The 15,162-nt window shown below is 35.4% G+C and overlaps 1 protein-coding gene across 2 annotated transcripts; it reads left to right on the top strand.

Annotated features, from left to right (window-relative positions):
- The first annotated feature begins 904 nt into the window (after positions 1 to 904).
- On the top strand, positions 905 to 14,329 carry LOC111397327. 2 transcript variants are annotated; one of them, XM_023024185.1, is made up of 11 exons: positions 907 to 1,267; positions 1,572 to 1,639; positions 2,653 to 2,723; positions 2,855 to 3,097; positions 11,531 to 11,694; positions 11,825 to 11,880; positions 11,992 to 12,044; positions 12,125 to 12,245; positions 13,217 to 13,314; positions 13,777 to 13,897; positions 13,989 to 14,329. In XM_023024185.1, exons 1-10 carry the CDS (start codon positions 954 to 956, stop codon positions 13,846 to 13,848), a joined length of 1,260 nt encoding a protein of 419 aa, XP_022879953.1. In that variant the 5' UTR covers positions 907 to 953; the 3' UTR covers positions 13,849 to 13,897; positions 13,989 to 14,329. The 2 variants fall into 2 exon arrangements, with proteins under 2 accessions (XP_022879962.1, XP_022879953.1); XM_023024194.1 differs by lacking the exon at positions 13,777 to 13,897 and having other exon boundaries at positions 905 to 1,267.
- The last annotated feature ends 833 nt before the right edge of the window (positions 14,330 to 15,162 follow it).

Genomic DNA, 15,162 nt, shown 5'->3' with positions numbered 1-15,162 from the left:
GAAAATCAAAATATAGAGCATTTTTTGGAAATACTGAACTCGCGGCAAACTAATTCGTTTTTCGGCGACGGTGGTGGTTCCCATGATCGCGGACCACCCGTCCTAGAATCCTCTCTTCATGACGCACCTATTCCAGCCATGGGTTGTCACCAATTTGTGCGCAAAGTGGATGAACAGGTCGAACAGTTCATACGCAAGGCAGCTGGGTTTGTCCACCTTCAATTGAGGTTTCTACACCGTCCCAATCATCAAATTCGCCCTTAATATCTTCAATTCAGGTTTGCAATATGCTGGGTCATAAATCAATTGCACCAATCAACCATCAAATTGAGCCAATTTCTGGATTATTTGCACCAAGTCCGCTCGCGAGAAAATGAATTTCATCTATCAATTGGAGGCTCCAATGTGACCCAGTATGCAAATCAACTTGTGGGAAATGACATTTAGGTTCAAAAGACTCTGGGTAACAGTTCAATTGCAGAAATTATAGCTATAATATACCAAATTTTGGAATCAAAAGTCATCGGGTTTGGGGTTTTTTTGGTAAAAAATTTGCACCTGAGGTCCTCAAAATTCTTTGATCACGTGTTTTGGTCCTTAAGTTTGAAGTAGAATCATTTTGGTAACTTCAGTGACCATTTGTGAAATTTTTTAAACTTAAGTGACCATTAGTGTAACTGCCCGAAAGTTCAGTGACCATTGCTGAAAATTTTAAATTTCAGTGACCGTTTTGTAATTTTTTGGCAAGTTCAGTGACAGTTTCTGAAATTAACCCTTAGAATGTGAAAGGATTAATAAGTTGGTATTTTATAATGGAAAATAATTAACAATAATTATTCTTTAAATAAATTTTTAAAAAAATAAAAAATTATCCAACACTAACAGAGTAACAGCTAACCGACTTGGGGCCCACATGAAAACAGGATCCGGTTACCGTACGCGCCATACCTTAAATGCGAAGGTTTCGCGACACCACTCTCTCATTCTCCAAGACCGACACATCTTTCAATTCAGCTGCATTTATATTTAAAATAATATTAGCATTGCATTTAATTGTAACTGTAAATTTTTTTCCTAATTTATTGCTGAAGGCTAAGTTGGTGCGTTTAAATTTAATTGAGAATATGGAAGACGGCGGAAGAAGGAAAAACGGCGTCGTGTGTTCTTCGGAAACGGCGAATGGAGGCGAAGATGTGTATAGCTGTAAAGAATCCGATCAGTCGTCTGCTGATCATCTTGTTATCATGGTCCATGGAATTCTCGGAAGGTATTCTTTGTAAATAATTATGCAGTGGCGTGAATTAATTTAGGCTTTTCTTTGTTTTCAATATGAGAGAAAGATTGATACTTCGAAAGTTCTTCTGTAAGTATCCGTATATTAGCCGGTGGATAGCTTCTTTTGCCCTTTTGACTCTTGAATTCGGTCCCGGCAGCAATCTTCTTAATATGGTTTGAGTATTTTGATTCTAATCTTTAGCTTTTTTGTTCTATAAGAGGTGCTAGGTCTGTTTTGGGGATTTTGCTTATATTTAGACTCACAATTTGTTCTTGTCATGATAACATTACTGCAGTGCCTCGGATTGGAAGTTTGCTGCTGAGCAATTTGTCAATAAGCTCCCTGATAAAGTTTTTGCTTACTGTGAGTTGTAAATTCTCTGTGTAATTTATTTATTTATTTATTTATTTTTGCTTAAGTATTTCATATAGGAAAAGTCCTTATATACATTTAAATTTCTCCGGGTTTGATGCGACCCTCTTTCCAATGCTTCATATTGTGAAAGTGATTTTATTTTGTACTGATAAAAGGATTAAGAAGATCCCTTGTCCTTCTTTTCTTTCTTTCACAGTTGGTGGATTGGTACAAGTTTGAAGACCATCCGCCTTGAAATTTTGAGTTAGAAGAAAAAATTTCTGATAGTTTATATCAGCACATGATATCTCGCATGACAATAAAAGGTGGACAAAAATATCGAACATGAAATCAAGCAGGCAATCAAAGTTGGTGTCGGACTTCATATCGTATTTCATTAGATTTTTAATGAAACATCAAAATGGTAATGGAGAAAGATTGATAATAAAGGAATATTTACTTCATAATCCTAACTTATAAAAGCATCTTGGACAGCCAATCTCATGGATTGCAAAGGTTTCTGCTTTGACCTTGTTCTTGATATGATCTTAATTAGAAGTGATATGTTCGATCTCTGATTTGGAAATTTAATTTGAGCCACCAAGTAAAGAGTGAGTGCTGAATTTGCCAAAATTTTCGGTCTTTTAGTTTCGCATTCAGTTTTGTCACAACAGTTTAAGTACAGTTGAAGAATTGGTCTATGTTGTTCCATACTAAACAAAATGTGGCAGCTACATCATGAATTTTAATAGTCTGAAAATGATCCCCATTTAATGACTTACCTTTTGCTTCCAAACACTTTTATGTAATTCAAAAAAGAAAATAAAATGGATTTAGAACTTCATATTATTAGCATGCCAAGATGTACTCTTATATGCTATGTGATCTCTGGAATATCCCAAGACATTTTCTCGTCTCCTCCTCTTCTTCTTCTCCATTTTATTTTTATTTTTATTTTTTTTAAATTGCATAAAAGTGGCTTATATGTGATTACTTATTCATGTAGCATTATTTGGTTCCAGGTAGTGAACGAAATATGGCAAAGCTAACATTGGATGGTGTGGATGTAATGGGTGAGCGACTAGCTGAGGAGGTTTTTTTTCTTTTGGGCTAGCGAGCTCTTCTTTGCATTTTTGTTTGGTCTTAGCCTTATATTTGAAATGCAAGCAATGAAAAGAGATCTGTCTACCATTGTATAGGTACTAACATTGGCCTTCATTTTAGGTTCTAGATGTAATCAAAAGGAAGCCTGGCTTAAGGAAAATTTCATTCGTGGCACATTCTGTAGGGGGCCTTGTGGCAAGATATGCTATTGGGAGATTATACAGACCTCCAAAGGGGAAGAGTACAGAAGAGATGTCAGCCAATGCTTGTGAAGAAGGGTCGAAGGGTACAATAGCTGGTTTAGAACCAATGAACTTTATCACTGTTGCTACTCCTCATCTTGGTTCCTGGGGTAATAAGCAGGTATACCTTGCTTTTATTAATACTTTCTGTTTTTGGTGGTAGAATTTTGTTAGGTAGAATTTTGTTAGGTAGAATTTGAATGCTTGATGTGAACTTCAATGGCTGAGTAATAGTAACAAAATGTAATGTTAGTGTGGGGATATCCTTGAAGGGACCTGTTTTGTGAAACCTTGTTTATTGATATCTCAGGTGATAATTTAATTGGGGCTCTGGTTAAGCTTGTAATTCTTTGCTCTACTTGATATGACATTTATTGGAATTATCTCAGAAATTCAAATCTGGAACTGTTGTAGTGTTTATTTTGAGCTGAAGCCTTTTCAAATAAATATTCTATGAACTTGCAGCTGAAGGATTATCACCCTATCATAAAATAATCTCGATCAATCTCTAGAGCTTCTTCATAAACCACTAAACTTTTGCTGCTTCTGATAGAATAAAGTTATGGACTGTGCTTACATGCCTATTACAGTGCAACTCTGGCCTACTAGTTTTAAATGAGAGACTGACTCTGAGAATGAGAACAATTTGGTTGGAATACTAGTTTGTGTACCATTATCTTTCCAAGGTTTGATGAGGGAGTATGAGTGTAATCTTTAATGTGTGAAAGAAGAAAAGAAAAAAAGATTATGTTGGGATTATATTGTGTCCATGAAATTATTCTTTCGATTTGCATCCGCAAGTGTACAATTCGCAACAAGTAATAAAGTGGATTTTTAGAGTCCGAATATCGTCCTACAGAGATTGTTTAGTTCAATTGTATTTATCTCAGCCTTAACCGAATCCAAATGACCAATTATGAGTTTTTATCCTAAGAAATTAGAAATCTAAGCTAAAGTACCAATATTATGAATTGGATGTTATGACATGCAAAACAATGTTTAAATTAACTAAAATGTAATTTGATGTTTGTGACTCAGGTTAAATGTATTCAATAAATGTGAGATATACTAGGATCACGAATTCCCAAGAAATGTTCAATTAAACCTTAATTCCACATTTTGACAACACGATAACATTTTGAAGAATCAATACTCCTAAGTCTATCCAATAGTTCTTTCGAGATGAATTGAACCTATTCTCATACACCACCAGCCAATATTTATATGACGGATGCAAATATACGAGTGCATGTAGTTTTGTGAGTACTTAGAGATTCACGCAAAGTATAGGGGTATATTTTTATCCCCTATCGGATCCTACGATGATTTATATATTGTCGAATTTATTCCTCTTCTTTCGAATAGATAAAATAAACCACCAAAACTCACACAATTACGGGTCTATAATCATGGAAGCAATTAAATGCATATGAATTATTCAAAACAATCAATACGTGTTTTAATGTCAAAATACAGAACAAAGAATTAAATATCACATTACAAGGTTCATTGATCTCCTAGTACAGATTTTTCTAACCTAGCATGATGGGAAGAAGAACACAACAATAAAAATCAAGAAAAGACATCATCCTATTAAAATTTTTGAAGTGAGATCTTGAATTTTGGATTGAATCTTCTTGTTCTTCCTTCTTTCCTCTCTCAAAAAATCCTGCTGAATGTGTTATAATGCCCCATATCTGTTTTTGGACGTCCCTAGGGCTTTAAAAGACTCCCCAAGATTTGTTTTCATAAGAATTTCAATCAGAAAAGGAAATCAGAATTTCTCGTCGCGATTGGCCTAGGCGACCGGAGCAGTCGCTCAGGCCAAGAATTTCTTTTCAATAATTAAAAAATCATCTTGGGCGATCGCCAAGTATTTATAACTAGGCTGTCGCCCAGGCAAAATTTCTTCCATATGTTGCATTTTAGCCCTCGAAGTCGATTTTCGATTTTTTCAAGCCCTTTCTCTTGCATTTTCAACCCTTTGACTTTTAATTGCATTCAATTGAACCCGCAACATCTTTAATCTTCATTTTGTGGTCCGAATCAACTATTGAAATGTTGCAACTTAGTTCTCATATTTTGAATTTTCTTCCTTTTTTGTTCTTTTTCTTTTCTTTTCTCTTGAATTCACCACATTTATCAATATCGTCCCACAAAACATAATTACATAGAAAAAAGCCATAATTCAAACCCTTTGATCATAATTAAGTCATATTTGTGAACTAAATAAGTGTGTAAAAACACACTTATCAAACCCCCAAATTTGAACTATTGTTTGTCCTTAAACAAGATAGTGGCACAATACTAAACAAACATGGCTTAAAAACCCATCATGTCTTAGGATTGGACTAAGTATTTGACTTCAAAAAAAGAATATTTTTTTATTAGTGCAAAAATGAAATCAACTTTTACCTATTAATTGCATGCCCGACGTGCGTGTGTGAAATCATGCTACATATTTAGTTCATGATGGGGTTAGTCCCGACCCAGAGTGGTCAAATATGTCCTTACTTCGCTCGAGAGGTAGACAACCCCCCAAACTTATTCTTTTTACTCAGTTATCCAGGGTTGTATTTTAAAGTTAGGATTTTAGGTAACTGCAGTCCTTACCCTCTTTTAGTTTGGATAGATCTCACTATCACAAGTTTACATGTCAAACAAATGAAGGCTCTCCCAAATTTGATTGCTTCAACACTTAAAATTGAACTAAGTTACTAGGCTTACCTCAAAGGAATAGTTTCTTCATCCAAATGTCCAAGGGCCTCTTCATGTTATTTTTTTTTATATGCCTATTCTCATTTTTTTCTATATAACCCATGTAACAAGTTTTAGGCCGATGAGACCCAAACCAGTTGGCTTTAGGGCACAATGTTTTAAACCCTAGCAGACTTATTCACTCGAGTTATAAAGGTTCGATAAGATGACTTTTTATTAACTTCTTCCCTTCTTGCTTTCTATGTGACCCCTGTCGCTAGCTTTAGGCTCACGACTCCCAAACCAGTTGGCTTTAGGACACAATGTTTCAAAATACCCTTGCAGGCTTATTTGCTTGAGTCATAAAGGCTTGGAAAGAAGTGTCATGTTTACACAAGTTAATTTTTGTACCCCCTTTATTTTTCTAGACATTTAGCTTCCAAAGCCAACCCCAACTTAAGGCTTTCACCTAATCTTCATCTCATTGGTTTAGGTAATCCACACAATAAAAATTCATGTACGGAGCCTCCACTCATCTCAACGTTCCTCTAAAATTGTTCAACCATCTCCAAACTATTTTAAAAATGGCTTATGAGTCAATAAAATAGAGGTTTTTCCTACTTTGTTCAAGAACCCTATTACTAACCTAATATGTAGAGCATGAGCAAAGAATTGTCAAGTATTACATCAACAAATACTGGTTAATCAATTTCTGCATCATATCCACAATTTCTAATTATATTATTTCAATAGTCATATCATAGCCGACAAGGCTATCAAGCCCACACAAGCACACAAATTCATAAAAGAAATAGACAAAACTTGCTAATTTTTCAGTTATTTTCCTTTTTTTTCACTTGACAATCACTCAGAAAGAAAAGAAATTAAATACAGTTATTGATGAATATAAACAATGCGACGAAAAATGGAAACTAAAATTATGCCACCCTCAAACTTATTCATAACATTGCCCTCAATGTGGAAATGGAATAAAAGTTTAAACAGACATAATTGAAGGACAATAATAAACTAAAAGCGCAAGATAGGGTACGAGTACTCCCCTGATCTATATGGAGGTGGTGAATAAAAACTAGGACTCGCGGTGCTGTCTCCTTTTCCTGTGACGTTCTTTTTGGCGGCATCAAATCCCCCAAACTTGCTTCAAAGTGCCTGTGTACATTGTTGGCGAACAAGATGCATAAATTATGCCTCAATATAAAGTTCATATCACAATTACGTAAATCACCAACAAAACTTATTTCTAAATATGCACTTTGTTCAATTTGACCCATGACTGACTAAAATAGGACTTCAAACTCATGACTCGTGCTCAATGCATAGGGACTCATGTGGATTGTGCTTAGGCTATTTATTGACATGCATGGACGAATGATGACCTAAACTATAAACAATGCAAACACAAAATTGAAAGATTCCTAAACTAATGTAAAAAGCAAGATAACTTAAAAGGATATAGTGGGTTGTCTCCTACCTAGTGCTAATTTATAGTCGATAGCTCGCCTTGTGGCACGAACATTTCATGGCACTTTGAATATGGCTTGGGAGATCCTGCGTAGTTTGCTCAATATGGTCTTGTTCCGCACTGCAGTTATCCTTCGAATTTCATTCCTATCCTTCTCCAAGTGCTGTGATTTTCTCTCCTCATCAGTGTGAAATCCCACACTGAATGCCTTAATCTCCTTTGAATCGGTGAGAGTGGATGGAGAGCGCACTACACAAGCATTATGAACGTTTGACTGTTTCTTCAACTCAAAATTATAGGGGATTCCTATGTCAACCACTTCAATCCGGAAACAACTTTCAGGCTCGGTAGGGTATTTCATTACCTTGAAAGCATTAAAAGAAACTTGCTCCTGTCCTAGCCTCAGAGTTAATTGTCCTTGCTGCACATTTATGAGGGCTCTTGCAATAGCCAAAAATGATCGTCCCAATATGATATGCACATCCTTGTCTTCTTCCATGTCCAAAATCAAGGAGTCCTCTGGGAATATGAGTTTATCCACTTTGAACAATACATCTTTGATAATCCTCGTGGATGTGTAAGTGATCGATCAGCCAACTATAAAGTTATTGTAGTTACCTTAGGTTCTCCCAATCCTAGTTTCCTGAATATAGAGAGTGACATTAACTTAATACTTGCACCATGCTTTATTAAAATAAAAATTACCAATTGTGCAAGGGACAATGAAACTCTCTGGATCTTTCAATTTTGGTGGGAGCTTTTTTTGAATTCTGACGCTGCATTTCGCAGTTAGCATTACTGTCTTATGATCCTCCAACTTGCGTTTATTTGATAATATGTCCTTTAGAAACTTTGCTTAGCTGGGCATCTGGAATAGTGCACGACGAATGGAATATTTATGTGGAGCTTTTTGAAGATTGTTGCTCAAACTTATACTTCTTCAATTTCTGAGGGAATGGAATTGGAGGCTAGTATGGGTTGACTGTAGCTGTGGCCTTATCCCGTGATTTCTCTAAACTTTCCTTTGGAGTTGATGTCTTTGGTTGTTCATCCTACTCCACAGTTTCTTCTTTTACAGGAGGTATTGTCTCTTTGTTCTTAACTGACCTTTTGACATGTATATCAGGTAGTTGCACCCCACTTCGAGTTGTGATGGCCTTGGCATGCTCTTTTGGGTTAATTTCCGTGTTACTTGGCAATTTCCCCGTGCTCTTCCAGTCAAAGCAATGACCATCTGTCTCATTTGAGTTTCCAAGTTTTTGATGGCACCATTCTAGTTTTGAAGAGTGATCTCGGTTTTCTCCATGTACTGATTGGTCTTCTCCATGAATTTCCCGAATATATCTTCCAATTGAGGCTTCTTCTCTTACTGTTGAAACTGACCTTGCAGTCTATTCTGATTCTGGTTACTCCAAGAGAAATTGAGATGCTTCTTCCAACTGTTATTGTATGTTTTCCCTTATTGATTGTTCTGTTGGCGTTGTCCCCATTGTGCAAAATCTGCCTGCTCAACTCCTTGCATTAAAATTGGACAATCTAATATTTTATGCTCAGCTCCACATTCTTCACAGCTAATCTTCTTATTTTGTGCTGTTAGTGATATGCTTTCTACCTTGTGAAACAACGAGTCAATTTTCGCAGATATGTTTGAATAAGTGTCGACCTCATAAACACCCGGAGGTTTCTTTTGAGTCACCCGCTCAGATGTCCACATTGCTGAAGCAGTTGGCATTCTCTCAAATAATTCCAGTCCCTCATCAACTGTTTGTGTGGATATTGAGCCATCTGATGCTGAGTCCACCATGCTTTTGTGGTACGGAAGTAACCCTGTATAGAAAAATCGATTTTGGGTCCTTTTGTCATACCCATGTTGAGGGCACTTTCGGAGCATATTCTTGAATTTGTTCTAGGCTTGGTCAAATGATTTGGATTCTCTCTGGCTGAAAATGGATATTTTGTGTCTCATTTTAGCTATCTTGGCTGGTGAGAAGTTCTTCGTGTAGAATTTGTGAGCCAGATCGTTCCAAGTAGTAATGCTTGTAATAGGAAGCGAATCCAACCATTCAAGTGCTTTGTCCCGCAAGGTGTGTGGACAAAGCCTTAGCCTAATAGTATCGTTCGAGATTCCTTGATATCTAAAGTGTTGACACATTTCCAAGAATCGAGATATGAGTGTATGTGGATTTTCTTCAGCTCTGCCATAAAATTGATGCTTATTCTGGAACAGCTGTATCACATTCGTCTTCAATTGAAAATTGGGTTGCCCAAACGTGGATACACAATGCTGGACTAGTTTTGAATCACTTGAGGAGTCAAGAAATCGCCCAAAATCTCATTTCCTTCGTTTACTGCCTCTCCTTCATTTGCTGGGATAATAGGACTGTTCAGTTCGTTAGCCATTTGCAATTTTGCTTCTCGGTTCTCTCTTTGAGTTAATGAAAAGTGCGCTCAATTTCAGAATCGGCTGGAATCAATTCTCCTCGAGTCAATCTTAGCATATAAATCTGAGAGAAAAACAAGAGTAGCACTTAGACACTAAAGAGATAGATCGAATTCAAAAACAAAACAACGACAAAATAAACTAAAAGAGAAACTAAAATTCAAGTTCAAATTAGTGCCTAAAAAAATAAGATCAAACTAAACTCAATCCTTGACAACGTCGCCAAAAACTTATTCACAAAATTATTCTTTTAATTTGTATCCGCAAGTATACGGTTCGCAACAAGTAATAAAGTGGATTTTTAAAGTCCAAATATCGTCCCACAGAGATTGATTAGTACAATTGTATTTATCTCGGCCTTAACCGAATCCAAATGATTAATTATGAGTTTTTATCCTAAGAAATCCTAAATATAAGTTAAAGTACAATATTATGAATTGGATGTTATGACATGCAAAACAACTTTTAAATTAACTAAAATGCAATTTGATGTTTGGGACTTAGGTTAAATATATTCAATGAATGTGAGATATACTAGAATCACGAATTCCAAAGTAATGTTTAATTTAACCTTAATTCCACACTTTGATAACACGATGACATTTTGAAGAATCGATACTCCTAAATCTATGCAACACTCTCTTTCGAGATGAATTGAACCTATTCTCATATACTACCAGCCTATATTTCTATGACGGATGCAAATATACGAGAATGCATGTAGTTTTGTGAGTACTTAGAGATTTACGCAAAGCATAATGGTATATTTCTATTTCCTATCGGACCCTACGATAATTTATACCTTGTTGAATTTATTTCTCTTTTTTCGAATGGATAAAACAAACCACCAAAACTCACACAATTACAGGCCCATAATCATGGAAGCAATTAAATGCATATAAATCATTCAAAACAATCAATACGTGTTTTAACGTCAAAATGCAGAACAAAGAATTAAATATCACATTACAAGGTTCATCGATCTCCTAGTATAGATTTTTCTAACCTAGCATGATAGGAAGAAGAACACAACAATAAAAATCAAGAAAAGATGTCACCCTATTGAAATTCTTGAAGTGAGACCTTCAATCTTGGATTGAATCTTCTTGTTTTCCTTCTTTCCTCTCCGAAAAAATCTTGCTGAATGTGTTATAATGCGTGTTATTTGTTTTTGGACGTCCCTAGAGCTTTAAAAGACTCCCTAAGATTTGTTTCCATAAGAATTTCAATCAAAAAAGGAAACCAGATTTTCTCGCCGCGATTGGCCTGGGCGACTCGGGCAGTCGCTTAGGCCAAGAATTTCTTGTTGATAATTAAAAAAATCATCTTGGGCAATCTCCCAGTATTTATAACTGGGCTGTCCCTAAGCAAAATTTCTTCTACATGTTGCATTTTAGCGTCTGAAGTCAATTTTTAATTCTTTCAAACCTCTTCTCTTGCATTTTCAACCTTTGACTTTTAATTGCATTCAATTGGACCCGCAATAGCTTTCATCTTAATTTTGTGGTCCGAATCAGCTATTGAAATGTTGCAACTTAGTCCTCATACTTTGGATTTTCTTCCTTTTTGGTTCTTTTTCGTTTCTTTTCTCTTGAATTCCACCACATTCATCAACATCGTCCTACGAAACATAATTATATAGAAAAAAGCCATAATTCAAACTCTTTGATCATAATTAAGTTATGTTTGTGAACTAAATAAGTGTGTAAAAACATTCTTATCATATCGCAAGGAAACTTAATTTTCTATCGAAGAGAGGACAATTTCGGTTGAAAAATTTTCTGTTAGTTACCCAAAGGCCAAAGGGCTTGAAAGAAGAGATGATGTAATCCTGGCCTTCCAAGGATGTCTCATCTCATTAATGTGTTTTAAGTCAAAGTAAGCCAGTACATTCATAGTCGTTGCTTTGCTTTAGCATTTTGTCTTTTTGTCAGGTACCATTTCTTTTTGGTGTAACAGCTTTTGAGAAAGCTGCTGGTCGTGTAATTCACTGGATATTTAGGAGAACAGGAAGACACCTTTTTCTTACAGATGATGATGAAGGGAAGCCTCCACTACTTAAACGCATGGTGGAAGATCATGAAGAATGTGAATTTATGTATGTTTCTTCTTTCCTGTTTGTCCATGTAAATCAGATTGGAAAGTCCAGGCATTTTCAAGATATGGAATACTAATATGAAAAAATATGACTTGGACCTGTTTAAAAATTGTTCAACGCATCTATGCAGGTCTGCTTTACGATCATTCCGACGGCGGGTGGCATACTCAAACGTTGGTTATGACCGTATCCAGAATTCACGGATCTTAATTTCTTTACTTTCTCTTTGGGCTAATTTGACTTTCTATCTTTATGCTTAGTAGAATTCTTCCTTGTCTTCTTAACGAAATGTTTCAGATATTGTGGGCTGGAGAACTTCATCAATTAGATGGAATAATGAATTGCCAAAGGTATTATTTTCATCATGATATTGTGATCACTCGTTAACATTTTTATGCAGTTGTGGGCAATTATTTTTCATTTCTTGTAGTGGGAGGATTCTGTAGATGAAAAATATCCTCATGTTGTCTATGAAGAGCACTGCAAGGCTCTAGATGTGAAGCAGCAGGAGTCTATTTCGACAGAGGATGATGGTTTAGATAAGCTTGAAGGTTTGTAACTTTATCTTTTTCCCTACAAAGCATGTTAAATATTGTTCAAGTTGCCTCTGCAAGTTTAACCTCATTTTCAAAATTATAAACATATAAATATGTTTATATATAGTCAAGAATAAAAAAAAATTGGTATGTTAGATGCAAGAAAGCGAGTTCGTAGTGTCAGAAGAATTATTATTGGATCATTATGTATAAACTGTAGTGATTTTCAGTTCAAACTTTATTTTGGGTGCCCATATCTTTTTATTTTTATTACTAATATTATTTTTTTCGTACAAAAAGTTCTTGATGGTTTTGGCCAGAGGAAATAAAATTGCACTGTGGACCACAGCGCTTTATGTAATTTTCATACTTGATTTTGTGAACTTAAGTCTAGTGTAGTTGACTATATAGCTGATTTATATCCCACCAGAGGTCTTTTCTCTCAATTTCCTCATTAAAGTCTTAGACCTTAGGAATATAGAGTTTAATCCCTTCAGCTAAGTGATCAACATGACATGCAATAGTCTATACGGCGAGCTGCTTGCTGCATGTATCTCGAAAATGAGACTATACCATCAAAGATAGCCTAGTGACTCCTATTGCAGCATAATGAATCCAATCTCAAATTACCAGAGTTTGACTTTTGTTTCAACAATTCCAAAAACACAATTTTATCCTATTAATAAATCCAACATTATTCCAGTATGTTTTATGGTTTATAGAAACCCTTGAGGTCCAACACCCCTTATTTATTTAAATCTCCTCATTTTTTTATTTCATACATCCTTTAGAAACCTTAGGTCCTAAGCTATTAGATCTGGGGATTTTTCTACCAATGTACCTTCAGTTCTACTCTCTACTTTCAATCCTTCTGTCTTCTATGTGTTGCTCAAACTCCAATGCTTTTCTGGTCTGGTTTGTGAACTTACATCTGTGAGAAAGGGTTTTCATTATTGTAATAAATTTGCTCTGTTTGTGCGGTGCAGAGGAACTGGTGACTGGCTTATCTAGTGTGCCATGGGAGAAAGTAGATGTCAGCTTCCACAGCTGCAGGCTCAGATTTGCTGCCCATAGTGTTATTCAGGTTTCTCTCTCTCTCAGGACTTGATAGTTGATTCACACAAATCATTATATCTTTTCTACACGTTAGTCAGCATCAAATTATAGAGCTTTCATAGCTCCTTACATGGGAGCTTTAGTGTTAGATTCTTTGCATTACATAGTTTGAAGTCTTAGCCTATATTCAGATTCACCCAAGGATCCTACTTCAAGAAATATCAGCAAGAAGAGAGTGATGGAAATAGGGATTAATAAAAATTACGAGGGGAGTAAAGATTTTTTGGGGAAAACTCCAAAATCACTGACTGTAAAAGACAAATATAAGTTAATCCTCACACCCAAGACTGCTTCCCTCTACTAGGTTTCTAATTATCACGCCAATACTAACTTCAGTTACAAGTAGGTTGGGGATTCTCAATATTTCAACATTTTTCTCTGCACTTGAAAATATGAAGCTGACTATTGGTGGTGCCCAACTGTCAAGCAGGTTAAAGATCAATACATGCATTCAGAAGGTGCAGATGTTATACAACACATGATAGATCATTTTCTTTTATAGGAGCTCCAATATTCTGAATCATGTCTGTTCCTGGCCTAGATTGTATGATGTAAGTTTATGGTAATGCTACAATGTGGAAGTGGGCTAACTCTTATTTTAACCTAGACTCTTTGAATAAGGCGATGTTGTGTTGTGCACAGATTGCAAAGATGGAGAAGCAAGATGATTTATGGGTTTCGTTGATTCAGGTTTGCACGTTCTGATGTACGAGTAGAGGTCAATTTCGTCTAAACTACGATTATGGAATTATCATGGTGAAATTTGTTTATTCATTGCTTAAGCTGTAAATGAAACACTCTGGATTACTTAATCCATTAATGGATTGTTACTATCGTCATCGTCAGAGCCGGTCCTGTGGCCAGACAAATGAGGCCTGTGCCTTAGACCCAAGACCATAGGGGTCTATTTTGGCCCAAAAGAATTATTATTTTTTTTATTTTTAATATTAGAAGAAGGAAAAGGAAAATGGGTTTTTCATTAATTGTGAGATTATTGAGATATTTGTTTGTTGTTCTAATATTAAGTTTTAATTTGGCAATATATTGCATAATAAATCGTTGAAATTTGTATTTACTTTGATTTGGGGGGCCTAATTTTTAGACTTTGCCTCGAGCCCCGACAAATACAGAATCGGCCTTGGTCATCGTCATTGTCATGGCCAGTTTCTAAGATTAATTTGGACATTTCATGCAATCATATGAGCTTGCTTGCTTATATGTCATATAAAAAGCTATAAAAGTGCATCAGCATAGCGGTTAAACCCTGACTTTTGTGTTTCTTTTGGCAATTGAAATACGGTAAAAGATGCACAAAAAGCATATCAAACACTCCGTCAAATTTGTCAATTTTCTGGGTTATATATATATACACACATACAATTTTTATGTTCAGATTTTTATGTAATCCCTAATGTACAAATTTTATGTTCGACTAAATTGTACAATTCTGTCAATTTTTATGTACATAAAATGATGCGGAGAGAAAATATTAGATAAAAAAGTTTACAGCGTTTTAAACTGTCAAATAATAAATTGACATATGATATTATGTAATCCATTATGTAAAACGTAAAGTTCATCCTTCAAATAATCTCTAAAACTAGAGGTAACCTCTAAGATTTGGTACAAATCTCCGAGATACCGTTCAACCCTTTCTTTTCCTAGGCAGAAAAAAAAAAACCAAGAATTTGAAGTATTAAAAATTCTCCTTCTCAATTTAAAATTTATAAAAATTTCTGGTTTCAAAATGATCAAGAGAACTCTGTCAAGTTTTATATCCAATATATGTCCAATTTTTGAACAAAATAACAATTTT

This window comes from Olea europaea, chromosome 1 (genome assembly GCF_002742605.1).
Source record: "Olea europaea var. sylvestris chromosome 1, O_europaea_v1, whole genome shotgun sequence".
In the NCBI taxonomy this organism is placed as follows: Eukaryota; Viridiplantae; Streptophyta; class Magnoliopsida; order Lamiales; family Oleaceae; genus Olea; species Olea europaea.
The sequence above is the reverse complement of the archived record's forward strand: the minus strand, read 5'-3'. Positions and strand labels throughout refer to the sequence as shown.

Coding starts and splice junctions, on each gene's coding strand:
- LOC111397327 (XM_023024185.1), top strand. CDS start 954: ATGCGAAGGTTTCGCGACACCACTCTCTCATTCTCCAAGACCGACACA. Junction 12,045..12,124: donor GGAATAATGAATTGCCAAAG/GTATTATTTTCA, acceptor CATTTCTTGTAG/TGGGAGGATTCTGTAGATGA. Junction 13,315..13,776: donor CTGCCCATAGTGTTATTCAG/GTTTCTCTCTCT, acceptor ACTGTCAAGCAG/GTTAAAGATCAATACATGCA.